The sequence below is a fragment of the Oncorhynchus keta genome, chromosome 6, assembly GCF_023373465.1.
Source record: "Oncorhynchus keta strain PuntledgeMale-10-30-2019 chromosome 6, Oket_V2, whole genome shotgun sequence".
NCBI lineage: Eukaryota > Metazoa > Chordata > Actinopteri > Salmoniformes > Salmonidae > Oncorhynchus > Oncorhynchus keta.
In genome coordinates, this window is record NC_068426.1 from 28,677,126 (window position 1) to 28,694,501 (window position 17,376).

Consider the following 17,376-nt stretch of genomic DNA (forward strand, 5'->3'; position numbering starts at 1 on the left):
GTGACCCAAAATAAACAGTTACTTCGTTTTTTTGTTTTAGTTTCCTTAAATTGGTTTGGTTTTTAACCTTATGGTCCACTTAGGAGCCTACAAGTAGTCACAGTAAAACAAACATTTTTAACCATAATTGTTTTACAGTAGAATCTACATTAACAATCTAAATGGACCAAAAAGAGACAATAGAAAAAACTGTCAATGGCAATGTGAGAAAATTATGGTAACTAGTCTGGCCCTAATTCAGGTTATTTAAAAAAAAAAATGACGTAAACCAGGGTGGGATCAGCCAGCGGCAACAATTAATTTGCAGTCTGGACACAGAGGGGTGAACATCTCCTGCTCTGACTGCAGCTGGGAGGGACTGCTGTGCGAGAACTGGGCGTGCTTTGGGAAAGGGATGAGTCCCACGGCAGCACCCGCTGCTCGTTGAGAAGAGTAAGAACGATAGGTGCTTTCACGTCAGTCTCCAACACCAGAAAAAGTCGCTAGATTTGTCTGAATACTCACTAAATATAGCGGCAAAGTTTGCAACACTGGATGCAACACAGATCCATATTGCGGTGAGATGAGACTTAACTTGGTTCGTAGACTGGGACATGAAGTGGTTGTGGAAAGTAAGGCTTGTCAAAGCATTTAACATGGGATCAGTGGGGTAGATTTCGGACAGACTGTTGCCAGACAGTGTCTTAATTTAAGGTTAGGCATACGGTTAGTGGTGTGGTTAAGCTTACGTTTAAAAATCACATTTTTAGAAGATACATTGTAGAAATAATCAGTCAAACCCTGCCTGTTGTAACTTGACGACCGTTTAACTTGGCTAGCTAGCAAGTCCCACATTAATAATCGCGCAGAACCCCTTACCACAAACGTTCCCGAGCGCAAGGATTGTTCACCGCCACAATGTGCAAAGTTCAGTAACAATTGAACGAGATAAGGTCAATACACAGATCACCCACGTGCACTTACGATTTATTTTTCCTCTCACCTGTCTTTAGTGGACAAGCACGCCTGCATACGTTGCCATGACAACCAGACTGTCTCAATCGGTGGCGGGAAATACTGCCATTCGAATGCAACATTGTACAACTACATTTCTGTCGTCTTTGCAAGCTCACACATACGACAAGCAATCATACAAAAACGATAAAGGCAAAGAATACCATCAGTCAAATGATTATCATCAATTCAAAATACTAGTGCAAGACTCGTAACTTTTTATTACACCGGCCAATCTTGTAGTTTGAGGATAATCACCACCATCCTTTCAATGTTCAATTGAAAAATATTCAATATTTTGTTAGAATATTAAATCATACAACTGTCAATCAGTAAAACTGCTTAAAAAAAAGATTTAGCAAACTTCATCTGAAAAGCAATGCACTTGTATTTATTTACAAGAATAAAAAGGGACTGAATATATCAGATGGCCAAGCAAAGGCAAGTGGCAAAAAAAGCCTTTTAATTACCCTGCTACTGGGACTTGAGTTTATCTCCAAACATTGTTATGAAGAGTCCATAGAGAAAGCCGCCTGTAAGGATGAGCAGTGTGCTGGATATGGGGCCGAATGAGAACAGCACCCCAAACAGGTAGAGAAATAGAAGCATCAGCAGGGTTCTGTAGCTCGCCAGTGTGCGCAGACTTAGCCGCGGCCGTCTGTTCCTCTCCGCTGTTCGCCGTGTCTCTGGGCTCCTCTGCCTGCCGTCCGCCATGACCTCGGGGCTGGCCAGGTAGTGTCGTCCCAACCGGCCCAGGAAGTCCGGCCGCGAGCACAGAACTTCCATGTGACCTCCGAACTGTGGAGGGGAGAACGGTTCTGATTACAGAATGCTTGGACTATGATAACTCAGATTCTGGTAGGCTACATATCACATACCCTCTCATTCACCAGGGACGAGATCTTGAAAAACAGTCTGACCAGGACAGCATTCTCATAGCTCCTGATGGGCTGAAGCTCTGGGTCTCCTTGGTACTCAATCTCAAATCTACGCAGTCCATTGATGATCTGCAAAAACGTGACACATTTTTAACAATAATCCCTCTATGACATGGTTGGAGTTGTAGTTTTGGGTGAGTTGAATAAGTAGTCTGACCTGCATTCGGCCCAGGTCTGTGAGGATGAGTCCATTCTCACCCTGAACACAGTCTGGTAGCTGCCTGAAGTTCCCATCGTCCTGACCAGAGCCCAGGGTTGCCATCAGCTGAGAAAGCTGCCCTGCATTCAGCTGGAGACGAGACAGAATAGCATGACACATTTTCACCCAACATTAGTTGAATTAAGTTTGATTAATATCAATTACAGCAGTTTAGCACATGCGGAAATCTTAAGGAAAAAGTGTGTGTAAACCTACACGAAATATCTGACAGAGATAGTCCAGTGACCTCTCCAGGAACTCGTGGGTCTTCTTGACACATTCCCCAGTGTCATCCACCTCTCCTCCATTGAAGGTGTAGTTGAGGTCGGGGGAGCCCATTCCAAACCAAGACATGAAGGAGTTATTGGCCGCCACTTCAGCTGAGTGATCTGATATCCTCTTAGCTGTCTGCCTCGCCTGGGCGATGATCTGAATGAGCTTCAGGACCTACATCAAAGAAGGATGACAACAGTGACCATGCTTATATGCAGCCTCAAAACATCAGACTAAAGGAGTAGTTGTTGATTGGTTCTAGTGGTGCTGTGTGGCTCAGTTGTTAGAGCATGGCGCTTGCAATGCCAGGGTTGCGGGTTCACCTCCCACGGGGGACCAGTATGAAAATGTATGCACTCACCACTCTTAAGTTGCTCTGGATAAAAGCATCTAAATCAGGGTTTCCCAAACTCGGTCCCGGGGCCCCCCCTCAGTGCATGTTTAGTTTTTTGCCCTAGCAACAGACACAGCTAATTCAAAGCTTGATGAAGAGTTGTATATTAGATTGAGCTTGTGTAGTGCTCGGGCAAAAAACAAAACATTTACCCAGGGGGAGGCAGGACTGAGTTTGGACCCTGAGCTAAATGACAAATGTAAATCTAAGATGAAGGGAAGGCCTGGGCGGTTGTGAGAAGCAAGAAGAACAGTCTTCTCCAGAAAGTCAGCAACACACTACTGTTCAGCGCAATCTAATCTTGCAGAGCGTAGCTAGTTAATTTTACTCAACTGAGACTACAGTTAACTGATGACAAAATGTGTGAACAGTCAGCCTAGCAAATTCAATAAAGTCCACACAGACTGTGCTTGTAGCAGGTGGTTAACACTAGCTAGCTCACCATTAGCACTTTTCTCCCAAAGTTCGGTTCAATTCCAGAAATGGGAATTGGAATTGAAATGAAACCACCCCCAAGTATGCTGCCTCCACTCCACTCACCGCGCCCCTCAGCTCTGTGCCGAACATCTGTTTGTACTGGCAGTCCTGGCCCTCCAGGCCGTACACGTGGCTCTTCACCCTGAAAACCCCGTCTGTCACCACGGACTGCCGGGCAGACAGGAAGCTGCCACCGTGGCTTGGCGTGAGGAAGACCCGGTGCTGCCGATGGTGGAGGACGTGCTCCGGCTCCAGAAACAGCTGTTCTCCTGGGGAGGGACAGATAGGAGGGTTTGGGTAGGACAGGTTAGCGATAGCACAGTCTACTGTAGTTGGACATTACGATTAGTGCATCTGCATCACACAAGTATCATAAGACTAGGTGATTGTTTCCGTTCTTACCTTTCTGAATCATCTCTGATAGGTTTGGCTGAGCGAAGACTTTGGCCACCCTGAAGACCATTAGTGCATTTTTGACGTTGACCAGGTCTATGCGTACCACCCTGTTGAGAAAGCCCTGAAAGAGCTTTGTGTACATGAGCAGGTTCTCCTGAACAAACAAGCCCCTGGTCAAGAGATGGATCAGAACATTTTCAGAATCAGTAAGACAAATACACCAATATTAAACCGTGCCTCTGAGTAAAACATTTCAAGGAAGCACTGCTAGCACACATTTATTTAGCCTGACCTATACTATAATCCAACAGATAACACACCATTTCTCAGGTACACCTTTGTTCTGGTCTGTCTGAGGATTGGTATTCTCTCCTGTGTACCTCCACGGCTGGATGTAGCTAAGCCACGTCTCCAACACCTAAACACAGTGGTGGTATAGAGATAAGAGCACAAAAAAAAAGAAAAAGTGGACAAAATGAGAGAGGGTTGTGATTGACACCAGCCAAGCTGAGAAGGTTGAGGATGGAGTTGGAACACCTACCGCTCTGAAGGAGGCATCTAAAGGCCAGTGACCAAAGCAGTGCTGGAGGAACACATAGAGCTTCTGCTGGACAAAACGCTGCATCACCACCCTACAGAGACAGGGCCACAGTGAATTACAGACAAAACTAGATCGACTGATTTCCTGGAGAGAACGTGGACCCTGATGTCTGACTATTGGGGTGCTCACTGCTCCGCTCACCTCTTGAACTCTTCCAGGGGGCTGGCGTGGGAGTGGGCAGAGGGCGAGGCGCAGACCTGCTCAGGCTTCAGGCTGCAGGAAAAGGCATGGAGGTGCTTCACCAGGAGACGCACCACCAGAACGTGCTCCTCTGTCGGGGTGAAAGTCTCCTGAAACAGCAGCCAGTCATACAGAGATCCACAGGGGCAGCAGCCAATCACACAAAGCTCCTCAGATAACAATAACCAATCACACATTGGGCTTGGAACATTCCCCTAATCCTGGTTCCTCCCCTAGCCATTGTTACGGTTTCTCAAATTACCCTGCTGTTGAAAAAGCCTAGCTGAAAACAGAATTCAATCCGTGACTAGCTCAGAAACAGGAACATACAGTACTTCAAATTGATATTCAGATCCATTATTCTTAGAATGAGGAAAGTAGACAATTTGATGAATTATTTAATTGATTTAGGGCAATTTGGTTATTTATAATGTTTTGTATACTGTAGTAGTGTTTGCTCAATGGAAGAATGTGAGATGGGAAAGACAACAATGACACACATTAACTAAGGATAGTGTGCAACACAACAGACATCCACATGCTACATACAATGAAAACGTCACTCTTCAAACTCAAAACATGCTTTGAAGGCACATTCTCCTTTCAAGGATACTTCTCTATGGGCCAGATCCTACTGTGAGATGTTTGACGTTATGTGAATTTCGTGCCGTCAAAATGGGGTCCATCCAAGGATAGGTCTTTGACTGGTTGCGTCAACCAGGCAGTTGGTTTTACAGAATGCACTGTAACGGCATTCAAATGTTGTTGTTTTTTTGTTGAAGAGAAGTACCCTTGACCTCCCCACCTTAACCTTAATACTACTCTGTCCTCAGGGCCTAGGTTTACCTCCAGGAGGCCCGGTGGGAGTGGATGAAAAGGTAAAAGTACTTGGTACGTGTCGAGGGTCCCAGAGCCAGGAGGGGTCAGGGGTTGGCACGGCATGCTGGACATACTGAGGCGATAGTGCAGCAGCGCCAGCTGTACGACCCATCACAACCAGGGGAGGAAGAGGGAAACGACAACACAGTTGGGAAAGGAGGAGAGAGGGGGAGAAGGGGAGAAGGGAAGGAGGTGAACATGAGAATAGAAAGGAGAAAAAAGGGATATAGTGCATCCACAAAGGAAAAGGAATGAACACCAAATATGGGAGAAAACAAGAAACAAAACAAACAAAAGATATTGGCCACAGGAACACAATGCTATGACAGCTCGGGTGATGCAGTAGCCTTTTCCACACCCAAAACAGGAGAGATTAAACAGTAAATATCCTCATCAATGAGGCACAGAAGACACAACACATGGTTAATAACATGGTTTGTTATTTTAGGTTGAAGAACAGTCCACAGGTAAAAGGATTGTTTCTGTCCAATGGCCATGACAGGTCGGTTTTTTTTTAGGGGGGATGGGATACTGCATCTCTTACACTATGGAGGACCACATACTTAACTTAAAATATGCAATTTAACAGACTGGGAATTAGAGGTCGACCGATTATGATTTTTCAACGCCGATACCGATTATTGGAGGACCAACAAAGGCAGATACCGATTAAAATCGGCCGATTTCTTTTGCTGTTGTAATAATGACAATTGCAACAATACTGAATGAACACTTATTTTAACTTAATATAATACATAAATAAAATCAATTTAGCCTCAAATAAATAATGAAACATGTTAAATTTGGTTTAAATAACGCAAAAAAGTGTTGGAGAAGAAAGTACAAGTGCAATATGTGCCATGTAAGAAAGCTTACGTTTAAGTTCCTTGCACAGAACATGAGAACATATGAAAGCTGGTGGTTCCTTTTAACATGAGTCTTCAATATTCCCAGGTAAGAAGTTGTAGGTTGTAGTTATTATAGGAATTATAGGACTATTTATCTCTATACCATTTGTATTTCATATACCTTTGACTATTGGATGTTCTTATAGGCACTTTAGTATTGCCAGTGTAACAGTATAGCTTCCGTCCCTCTCCTCGCCCCGACCTGGGCTCGAACCAGGAACACATCGACAACAGCCATCCTCGCAGCATCGTTACCCATACAGAGCAAGGGGAATAACTACTCCAAGTCTCAGAGCGAGTGACATTTTAAACGCTATTAGCGCACACCCCGCTAACTAGCTAGCCATTTCACATCGGTTACACCAGCCTAATCTCGGGAGTTGATAGGCTTGATGTCATAAACAGCTCAATGCTTGAAGCACAACGAAGAGCTGCTGGCAAAACGCACGAAAGTGCTGTTTGAATGAATGCTTACGAGCCTGCTGGTGCCTACCATCGCTCAGTCAGACTGCTCTATCAGATCATAGACTTAATTATAACATAATAACACACAGAAATATGAGCCGTAGGTCATTAATATGGTTGAATCCGGAAACTATCTCGAAAGCAAGACGTTTATTCTTTCAGTGAAATACGGAACCGTTCCGTATTTTATCTAACGGGTAGAATCCACAAGTCTAAATATTCCTGTTGGTTGCACAATCTTCAATGTTATGTCATAATTACGTAAAATCCTGGCAAATTAGGAGGCCCAAACTGTTCCACATACCCTGACTCTGCGCGCAATGAACGCAAGAGAAGTGACACAATTTCACCTGGTTAAAATTGCCTGCTAACCTGGATTTCTTTTAGCTAAATATGCAGGTTTAAAAATATATACTTCTGAATATTGATTTTAAGAAAAGCATTGATGTTTATGGTTAGATACACATTGGAGCTAGGACCGTCTTTTTTTGCGAAATACGCACCGCATCGATTATATGCAATGCAGGACAAGCTAGATAAACTAGTAATATCAAACATGTGTAGTTAACTAGTGATTGATTGATTGTTTTTTATAAGATAAGTTTAATGCTTGCTAGCAACATACCTTGGCTTACTACATTCGTGTAACAGGCAGGTTCCTCGGGGAGTGCAATGAAAGGCAGGTGGTTAGAGAGTTGGACTAGTAACTAAGGTTGCAAGGTTGAATCCCTGAGCTGACAAGGTAAAAATCTGTCGTTCTGCCCCTGAACAAGGCAGTTAAACACCTTTCCTAGGCCGTCATTGAAAATAAGAATGTGTTCTTAACTGACTAGCCTAGTTAAATAAAGATTAAATAAACGTGAAAAAAAATAGATCGGCCAAATCGATGTCCAAAAATACAGATTTCCGATTGTTATGAAAACTTGAAATCGGCCCTAATTAATACGCCATTCCGATTCATCGGTCGACCTCTACTGGGAATGTACTAAGTTACTAGGGGACAGCAGGGATGGGAAGGGTATGGCCTGTACACCATTGGGGATTTGACAGGTGTATGGATCATGATAAAGGGTGGTGGCTAAATGATACATGAACAGAAGTAGAGTTGGCAACCAGCCTAGCAGCCAAATAAACAACAGAGAAGGGCACTGAAACAGTTAATGGTGCCACACACACACACAGCATGCACAGGTCATGCGGGAAGCTAAAGCACTACTACCAGATACACATGCCAAATCAGTGCAGAACATTTGCTCTGCAGTTGCCCATAAGCCAATAATTAAGCAACGAAGAAAAAAAAATAAGCCTGCCTTTCAAAAATAATTACAAATGCCTGATGTTTACTGTGCCCTATTTTGATTGGTTTAACATTGAACTTTGATCATTTTGATAGCATTCATGTTTCCTAATCTGTGCAAATAAGGAGACTATAGATCAGTACAAACCAAAGCCAGACCTCCCTCTGCCTGATTTTCCAGTTACCCTCAAAGAAGCATAAGAAACAACAACTAACATACAGTATACCCATCTATGCAGTGCTAAGGAGATGGATATAAACTACATTCTTATAGCCCAGGTGTGGGAGTGCAAGTCTTATAGAAATACTCCCCTCTAGTTGAAAATAGGACAATGTGACCCTTTTTGTGTCCCAGTCCCAGCCAGGGGACAGGTTGATTTGACGCTGATCACCATGTGGGGTCCATGTCTGTGGCTTGGAGGAAGCTCTAGCATGGCACTTGAGTGGGACGAGCCCTGCCGTTGTTCAAGTGAGGGGGGGTTCATCAGCCAGTCAGCCGTGCGTTGCTGCCGTGCAGGGGTGAAGGGGGAGCTCGGTGGTGGGAGGGTCCATGTGACATGCTCTTACCTTCACCTGGGGGGACTGCAGCTTCTGGTACATCTCCAGGGAGTAGTGATGCAGCCAGATCTCCACAAAAACCTGGGGGTAACACACGTCTTATTCCCGATTCCCTAAACACCTGACTGACATCATTCAGACTAAATGCATTCATGACTGACAAAGGATGAAGGAGCCTCACCTGTAGTAATGCCTCTGACCTCCAGATCTCCTGGGCTGCAGGGTCAGCAGTGACCGAGGGTTGATGGGATATGTGGCGCTTGAGGAGGCTGGTGCTGTGGATGCCATACCCTGCAAAAGGCACGCTGGGAGCCCTGGGTGCCGAAGACATAATCGTGAGCTCGGAGTTATAGCATAAGGAAGGAAGGAGAAACTAAGAGGAGCCAAAGGTAAGTGTGTGCTCTTATTGGACAAGTTCAGGTAGCATCTTTTCTCACCCTACTGATCACAACCCTTTCACATAAACCAGTGGTGTAAAGTACAACTTAAGTCATTTTTGGGGTATCTACACTTGAGTTGACTATTTATATATATATTTTTCACAACTTTTTATTCCACTACAATTCTAAAGAAAATATGTACTTTTTTACTAGCATACATTTTCCCTGACACAAAAAAGTACTCTTCACTTCTAATGTTAAGGCAGGACAGAATTATGGTCCAATAGACGTACATACCAATACAACCCTACTGCTTCAGATCTGGCGGACTCACTAAACACATAATGTGTTTGTAAATTATGCCTGAGTGTTGGAGAGTGCCCGTCTGTCGGTAATAAAACTGTGCCATCTGGTTTGTATAGCTTTTACGTTTTCTCAAGTATTATTGAGTACTTTTCCCACCACTGTACTTAAGTACATTTCAAACCAGATACTGCTTGAATAAAAGTCTAAAAGTATTTTCCTGGGTGACCTTTACTTGAGTAATTTTATATTAAAAAAGGTATATTTACTTTTACTCAAGTATAACCACTGAGTACTTTTTACACCACTATCAGAAACATTTATTTTGATAAGACCTATCCCCACTGTAGAGTACCTGGGAGCAGGTGGAGACACAGAGCCTCTATTGTCGGCGAATGGAGAGGGAGGAACGCTGCCCTCTGTAGGGAGGAAGTACTTGAGGTAGGTGTCCACAAGCACAAAGTACGCATTGTCCAAGCTGCTCACATGCTGGCCCAGAGGGTAGTTCTGAGAAAATCACATCAAAACTATAATTTTAGGTCAAATAAGTCTGATTATCATGGAAGTTATCACAAACTATGAAAACATTTACTGTTGTAATGACAGTTGAGTAGGGTTTACCTTTGGTGTGATAAGACTGGAAGCAAATATGAACATGTAATATTCAAATGGATCTGCAGATGGTTTAAGGATATCACCAGACTACAAAACACATGTATATAATGTAAGCAAACATTGTCATTGTCCACATTGTATGTTTGTGAGAAGGTGAGGACAGAGTGAGTTTGAGCATCAAGGATACTGAGCGCCAGGCTGAGTGTCTGGAGACCAGACAGAGGAAACTGCAGCTTGTTGTGAAAAAGTGGACAATCTGGGAGGACACCTTCCTGTATAGATGCCTTTACAGGACCCTGCAAGAGAAAATAACATCCAAGCTTTACACCAATCACTGTTGTGGACGACCTTGCTATGTTTCAAATTGAGAAAAAAAACATGTTTAAAAAGGGATGAGACTTACAGGGAGAAAGCTGACAGGTATTTCATACTTGTACTCCTCTGCTTGAAGCTTGTACACAAGCTTCATCATTGGCCCACTGAAAAGCATATACAATCATAATTAAGTCAGTATACAGTACATTACTATTTTTCGAAAAATGCTTTTTATAAAGTCATTTAGGCTGGGGCAGCAGGTAGCCTAGTGGTAAGAGCGTTGGGCCAAAAAAGGTTGCTGGATCGAATCCCCGAGCTGACATGGTAAAAATATGTTGTTCTGCCCCTGAACAAGGCAGTTAACCCACTGTTCCCCGGTAGGCAGTCATTGTAAATAAGAATTTGTTCTTAACCGACTTGCCTAGTTAAATAAATGTCCAATTAAAAAAATAATACAATGTAATGTTCCTGAGGGGTTGTCATAGACACACAGTACTGGTACAAAAGAGACATTGTCACCTTGTACAGCAACATACATTTGATTTTTTATGTATTTTTTCACCTTTATTTAACCAGGTAGGCAAATTGAGAACAAGTTCTCATTTACAATTGCGACCTGGCCAAGATAAAGCAAAGCAGTTCGACACATACAACACAGTTACATGTACAGTGCATTCGGAAAGTTCAGACCCCTTAACTTTTTCCACATTGTTATGTTACAGCCTTATTCTAAAGTGGATCAAATACATTTTTCCCCCTCTTCAAATCTACACACAATACCTCAATGACGAAGCGAAAACAGGTTTAGAATTTTTTTGCAAATTACAAATAAAAAAACAGAAATACCTTATTTACATAAGTATTCAGACCCTTTGCTATAAGACTCGAAATTGAGCTCAGGTGCATCCTGTTTCCATTGATCATCTTTAAGATGTTTCTACAACTTGGAGTCCACCTGCGGTAAATTCAATTGATTAGACATGATTTGGAAAGGCACACACCTATCTAGATAACAGTGCATGTCAGAGCAAAAAAACATGCTGCGAGGTTGAAGGAATTCTCCAAAGAGCTCCAAGACGGGATTGTGTCGAGGCACAGATCTGGTAAAGGGTACAAAAAACAATTCTGAAGGTCCCCAAGAACTCAGTGGCCTCCATCATTCTTAAATGGAAGAAGTTTGGAACCACCAAGACTCTTCCTAGAGTTGGCAGCCAGGCTAAATCTAGGGAGAAGGGACTTGGTCAGGGAGGTCACCAAGAACTCGATGGTCACTCTAACAGAGTTCTTCTGTGGAGATGGGAGAACCTTCCAGAAGGACAACCATCTCTGCAGCACTCCACCAATCAGGCCTGTATGGTAGAGTGGCCAGACGGAAGCCACTCCTCAGTAAAGGCACATGGCTGCCCGCATGGAGTTTGCCAAAAGGCCTCTCAGACCATGAGAAACAAGATTCTCTGGTCAGATGCAACCAAGATTGAACTCTTTGGCCTGAATGCCAAGCAGTATTTCTGACCTGGCACCATCCCTAAGGTGAAGCAGGGTGGTGGCAACATCATGCTGTGAGGATGTTTTTCAGCAGCAGGGACTGGAAAACTAGTCAGGATCGAGGGAAAGATGAACGGAGCAAAGTACAGATAGATCCATGATGAAAACCTGCTCCAAAGCGCTCAGGATCTCAGACTGGGGTGAAGGTTCTCCTTCCAACAGGACAACAACCCTAAGCACACAGCCAAGACAACAAAGGAGTGGCTTCGGGACAAGTCTCGAGTGGACCAGCCAGAGCTCAGACTTCAACCCTGTGCAGCAACGCTTCCATCCAACCTGACAGAGCTTGAGAGGATCTGCATCGAAGAATGGGAGAAACTCACCAAATACAGGTGTGCCAAGCTTGTAGTATCATACCCAAGAAGACTCAAGGCTGTAATCGCTTCCAAAGGTGCTTCAACAAAGTACTGAGTAAAGGGTCTGAATACTTATTATAAATGTAATATTTACTTTTTATTTTATTTTAAATACATTTGCAAAAATGTCAACCTGTTTTTGCTTTGTCTTTATGGTGTTATTGGGTGTAGATTGATGAGGGGGAAAAGTATTTAATCCATTTTAGAATAAGGCTGTAACGTAACAAAATGTGGAAAAAGTCAAGGGGTCTGAATACTTTCCAAATGCACTGTAATACATACTGTGTGTCACAGTGAAGTGACACACACCAAAGTAACATTAACACCCTATGCATTTGGAAAGTCTGTTTAATAATATGTTCTTTAGATATTTTGTCTCACATTATCCCCGTTTTAATGACCAACCGTCTTGCCCACTGGCATAGAAAGTTGAAATATATATATATATTTGTAACTTCTGGCTTCCCACGGACTGTTTTTGTGCAACCGAATACAATAGGGAGCAACGCTGTAGTGTAAATACACGAGCATTGCAAATAGCAGCTAACACCAAAGGAGCTTGTGAGGCCTACCTAGGATCGAGAAAGTCCATGACGATGTTGTACTCATTGCTGCGTGCCTGCAGGAATTGCAGGTTCCAGCCCATGATGACCCCATCCAGACTGCCAAAAACACTCTCTACAAGCCAGGGGAAGATCAGGTGCAGCTCCTGAAGAGAGAACGATATTAATGCTGTCAGTCACAAGCTTACCTCCATTATTCCTGCTTAACTCTCCCTCCACAACAATGTCATCAGAACACGGAGAGGAAACTTCCAGTGGAAGACAAGAGGATGAATGAGATTGGATAACATGGTTGATTTGAGCTGAACCGGTTTGGGTAGGGATATTCAATGCTCTTTCTGACCTACGGCCAGATAGGTGCTCTACCTCTAACGCGCACATGCAGAGTGAGGCATCTGCAGTATAGCAGCTGTTCCTGAGACACTGATTTCCAGGAACTGTGTCACCCTACCCTGATATCCCCTCTGATCCCACCATACCACACAGTAACAGCTGCCTAGACACATTCCACCTTGGCATGAAAGCCTGGAGAATCCAACTTATGGGTCTGCCCCAACCCTTTCAAAAGATAACATAAAACACTAGTAAGTGTTCTATATAAGTCATAAACCTCCAAGTAACTAAGAATGACAGGGTAGGCAACAACATATCTGCCACACTGATCCTCAACATGGAGGCCCCTCAGGAGTGCGTGCTTAGTCCCCTCCTGTACTCCCTGTTCACCCACGACTGCGTGGCCAAGCACGACTCCAACACAATCATTAAGTTTGCTAATGACAACAGTGGTAGGCCGATCACAACGAGACAGCCTATAGGAAGGAGGTCAGAGACCTGGCAGTGTGGTGCCAGGACAACAACCTCTCCCTCAACATCAGCCAGACAAAGGAGCTGATCGTTGACTACAGAAAAAGGAGGGCTGAACACGCCGCCATTTACATCGACGGGGCTGTAGTGGAGATGGTCGAGAGTTTCAAGATCCTTGGTGTCCACATCACCAAAAAATGATCATGGTCCAAACACACCAAGACAGTCGTGAAGAGGGCCCGACAACACCTATTCCTCCTTAGGAGACTGAAAATATTTGGCATGGGTTCCCAGATCCTCAAAAAGTTCTACAGCTACACCATTGCGAGCATCCTGACCGGTTGCATCACTGCATGGTATGATAAGTGCTCGTTATTAGACCGAGCAGTTGCCATAGGGTCATGTGTACAGACCAGTTCATCACTGGAGCTAAGCTTCCTGCCATCCAGGAACTATGTACTAGGCTGTGTCAGAGGAATGCCCAAAATGTTTTCAAAGACTTCAGTCACCCAAGTCATTGTGAAATAATAGTTAAGACATCAAAACTATGAAATAACACATATGGAATCATATAGTAACCCAAAAAAAAGTCTTAAATCAAAATATATTATATTTGAGATTCTTCAAAGTAGGCACCCTTTGCCTTGATGACAGCTTCAAATCAAATTGTATTTGTCACATACACATGGTTATGCAGATGTTAATGTGAGTGTAGCGAAATGCATGTGCTTCTAGTTCCGACCATGCAGTAATATCTAACAAGTAATCTAACTTAACAAATGCTCACTCTTGGCATTCTCCCAACCAGCTTCGTGAGGTAGTCACCTGGAATGCATCTTAAGTTAATTTGTGGAATTTCTTTCCTTCTTAATGCGTTTGAGCCTATCAGTTGTGTTGTGACAAGATAGGGGTGGTATACAGAAGATAGCCCTATTTGGTAAAATACCAAGTCCATATTATGGCAAGAACAGCTCAAATAAGCAAAGAGAAACAACAGTCCATCATTACTTGAAGACAAGGTCAGTCAATCCAAAAAATGTCAAGAACTTTGAAAGTTTCTTCAAGTGCAGTCGCAAAAACAATCAAGCGCTATGATGAAACTGGCTCTCATGAAGACCCAGAGTTACCTCTGCTCCAGAGGATAAGTTCATTCGTTAACAGCCTGAGAAATTTCAGCCCAAATAAATAAGGCACAGAGTTCAAGTAACAGATACATCTCAACATCAACTGTTCAGAGGAGACTGCGTGAATCAGGCCTCCATGGTCAAATTGCTGCAAAGAAACCACTACTAAAGGATCCAGGTTGTATCGCATCAGGACGTGATTGGGAGTCCCATGGGGTGGCGCACAATTGGCCAAGCGTTGTCCGGGTTTGGCCGGAGTAGGCTGTCATTGTAAATAAAAATTTGTTCTTAACTGACATGCCTAGTTAAATAAAGGTTAAATGAAAATAAAATGGACACCAATAATAACAAAAGACTTGTTAGGGCCAAGAAACACAAGCAATGGACATTAAACCGGTGGAAATTTGTCCATTTGAGATCTTTGATCTCTGCGTGTGTGGTTTCCACCGTGAAGCATGGAGATGTGATGGTGCTTTGCTTGTGACAATGTTCGTGATTTATTTAGAATTCAAGGCACACATAACCAGCACGGCTACCCCAGCATTCTGCAGCGATACGCCATCCCATCTAGTTTGGTGACAATCACCTGACCTCAACCCAATTGAGATGGTTTGGGATGAGTTGGACTGCAGAGTGAAGGAAAAGCAGCCAACAAGTACTCAGCAATGTGGGAACTCCAAGACTGTTGGAAAAGCATTTCAGGTGATGCTGGTTGAGAGAATGCCAAGAGTGTGCAAAGCTGTCATCAAGGCAAAGGGCGGCTACTTTGAAGAACCTCAAATATATTTAGATTTGTTTAACACTTTTGGTTACTACATGATCCCATATGTATTATTTCATAGTTCATGTCTTAACTATTATTCTACAATATAGAAAACAGTACAAATAAAGAAAAACCCCTTGAATGAGTAGGTGTCCAAACTTGACTGGTACTGTACATGTACTAATTACCTCGACTAACCTGCCCACCCCGCACATTGACTCGGTACCGGTACCCCCTGTATACAGCCTCGTTATTTTATTGTATTACTTTTTATTTTTTACTTTAGTTTATTTAGTAAATAATTTCTTAACTATTTCTTGAACTGCTTTGTTGGTTAAGGGCTTGTAAGTACGCATTTCACGGTAAGGTCTACACCCGTTGTTTTCGGCACATGTGACAAATACAATTTGATTCTATTTTTTATCCAGACTTGACAACTTGCTTCAAATTTGACATAGTTTGGACCTAAGCACGCACAATTCAATCTCTAACAACACATGCAAGATAGACAACTAACAACGCTGGTCTATATAAGCAAACTGCACCTTTGCAGGGTAGTCATCAATGACCTTCACCAGCTCCTGGCACCGCTGGAGAAAAGGTTTGGTGGTCGAGTCAACTTTCAGATTGGCCTGTAACGAGAAGAGATCATCATAAGAGTAGACAACAGTTACTGCTGTCACAGTGTTAGATAACTGACGTTTTGTGACATTGACTTGGCTCATGAGAACTTCAGGCAGGCAACATATATTTCACATGTAACTAGCTCATGATGAGCAATACAATATAGGAGTTACCACTAACCAGAAGAAAACTGGGCTGTTGCAAGGCTGGGGCAGCCATAGAAGATTATATTCGAGACGGGTCACGTTTCAAAATCCACTTGACACCTGGGGAGAACAAAGCTGAAAGGGTTGAGAGGGGCTTTGTTGACATTTCTTTCTGTCAAGCAAACTAGCTAGCAGTAGCACCATTGCTAGCTAGATAACTAACGTTGGCTATGAGTAGAGAGATGGATACAAAATGTTTAAACATAGGAAGCAAGATAGCTAGCTAGACGATACAGTTAGACCTGGCTGAAACCATGGCTTGGCTGACTAGCTAGCCAGCTAGCTAACGTTAGCTAATATCAGCCGGCTAGCACTAACGTCTGCTAGCTAGCTTTCTGTACAACTAAGCTAACCCATCTATAACAATGTGGCACTGGCAGGCAGCAGCTGACGGTACGGTACAAAATAGTCTCATCTCATTATAGAAAATAAAACTGCAGTGTGTCTTACCTCCCTCGACTACAAATTTTCAGACTTTCGAGTTCCAATCTACCGCGTTTCCATTAGACACAGCAGAGTGAAGCGAAAATGATGTCATTTCCCTAAAAGGATATGGCACGCAACCGCAGCTTTCTTGTGAACACAGCGCACCCATGTGGATAGTACTTTAGCGAAGGAAGAGTCAGGTAGGCTAATCTAGGTAGATGGCAGTGTTGCAACAAAACAAAATAAATGTCGCAAACCAAGGTTTATAGCTGGCTCATAGACCACGTGGAATTGTGTAAGCAATATTACAAACTGTTAAATATTGTTACATGTACCTCCTAAGTGTATCAAGAATTAATCAATAAGGTTAATCAATCATCATGGATATTATATGCATGCAAATGTATTGATAAGGAATTCAACTAATCTAAATCAAGACAAGTACAAAGTATGCTTTTTGGAATTGGAAAGGTAAGTGTGCTTGTGTAGCCTAGTATGTGGCATAACTATTTGGTTTGTGTGTATTTATTTGTGTTTTAATTTCACAGTGACATGCCCCAATGCTATTGAGTATTAACTCCCAGGGGGCCAGCCCTACTCCATACAAAGCATATTACATCCTGTTTTGATTTAAGTGCACTCACCCTTCACAAATACCCTTGGAGTTCCCTGTTCTGCCTGGAAATTAGGCAGTATGTCAAAATGACTCGATGTTGCGGGCCTGGGTCGGGGCATAGGCCGTGGGGCCCAGAGTCTCATCCGGCATGGCAGATCTCGAGGGCCCTGCGGTGGCG

At 43.2% G+C, this 17,376-nt stretch overlaps 1 protein-coding gene across 7 annotated transcripts; it reads right to left on the bottom strand.

The window, feature by feature from the left end:
* Positions 1–945: 945 nt before the first annotated feature.
* Positions 946–16,773, bottom strand: LOC118385354 (sphingomyelin phosphodiesterase 4). Of its 7 annotated transcripts, none has more exons than XM_035772436.2 (20): positions 16,607–16,773; positions 16,131–16,216; positions 15,872–15,958; positions 12,645–12,781; positions 10,260–10,335; positions 10,044–10,152; positions 9,863–9,915; positions 9,597–9,748; positions 8,740–8,872; positions 8,574–8,639; positions 5,340–5,429; positions 4,413–4,561; positions 4,212–4,302; positions 3,991–4,088; positions 3,677–3,840; positions 3,338–3,543; positions 2,347–2,577; positions 2,089–2,220; positions 1,872–2,000; positions 946–1,791 (listed from the first exon to the last, which is right to left on the bottom strand). In XM_035772436.2, the coding sequence occupies exons 2-20, from the start codon at positions 16,167–16,169 to the stop codon at positions 1,468–1,470; spliced, it is 2,466 nt and encodes an 821-aa protein (XP_035628329.1). In that variant the 5' UTR covers positions 16,170–16,216; positions 16,607–16,773; the 3' UTR covers positions 946–1,467. The 7 variants fall into 7 exon arrangements, with proteins under 7 accessions (XP_035628329.1, XP_035628327.1, XP_035628328.1 ...); XM_035772434.2 differs by having other exon boundaries at positions 5,298–5,429; XM_035772435.2 differs by having other exon boundaries at positions 8,568–8,639.
* Positions 16,774–17,376: the final 603 nt, after the last annotated feature.

What these genes read in the sequence shown, in the direction of transcription:
- LOC118385354 (XM_035772432.2), bottom strand. Translation starts at nt 16,169, where the DNA reads ATGGCTGCCCCAGCCTTGCAACAGCCCAGTTTTCTTCTG. An exon ending in GGTCAGAGGCATTACTACAG is followed by an intron (nt 8,640 to 8,739) that starts GTGAGGCTCCTT and finishes TGTTACCCCCAG; the next exon opens with GTTTTTGTGGAGATCTGGCT. An exon ending in GCACAGAGCTGAGGGGCGCG is followed by an intron (nt 2,578 to 3,337) that starts GTGAGTGGAGTG and finishes TCTTTGATGTAG; the next exon opens with GTCCTGAAGCTCATTCAGAT.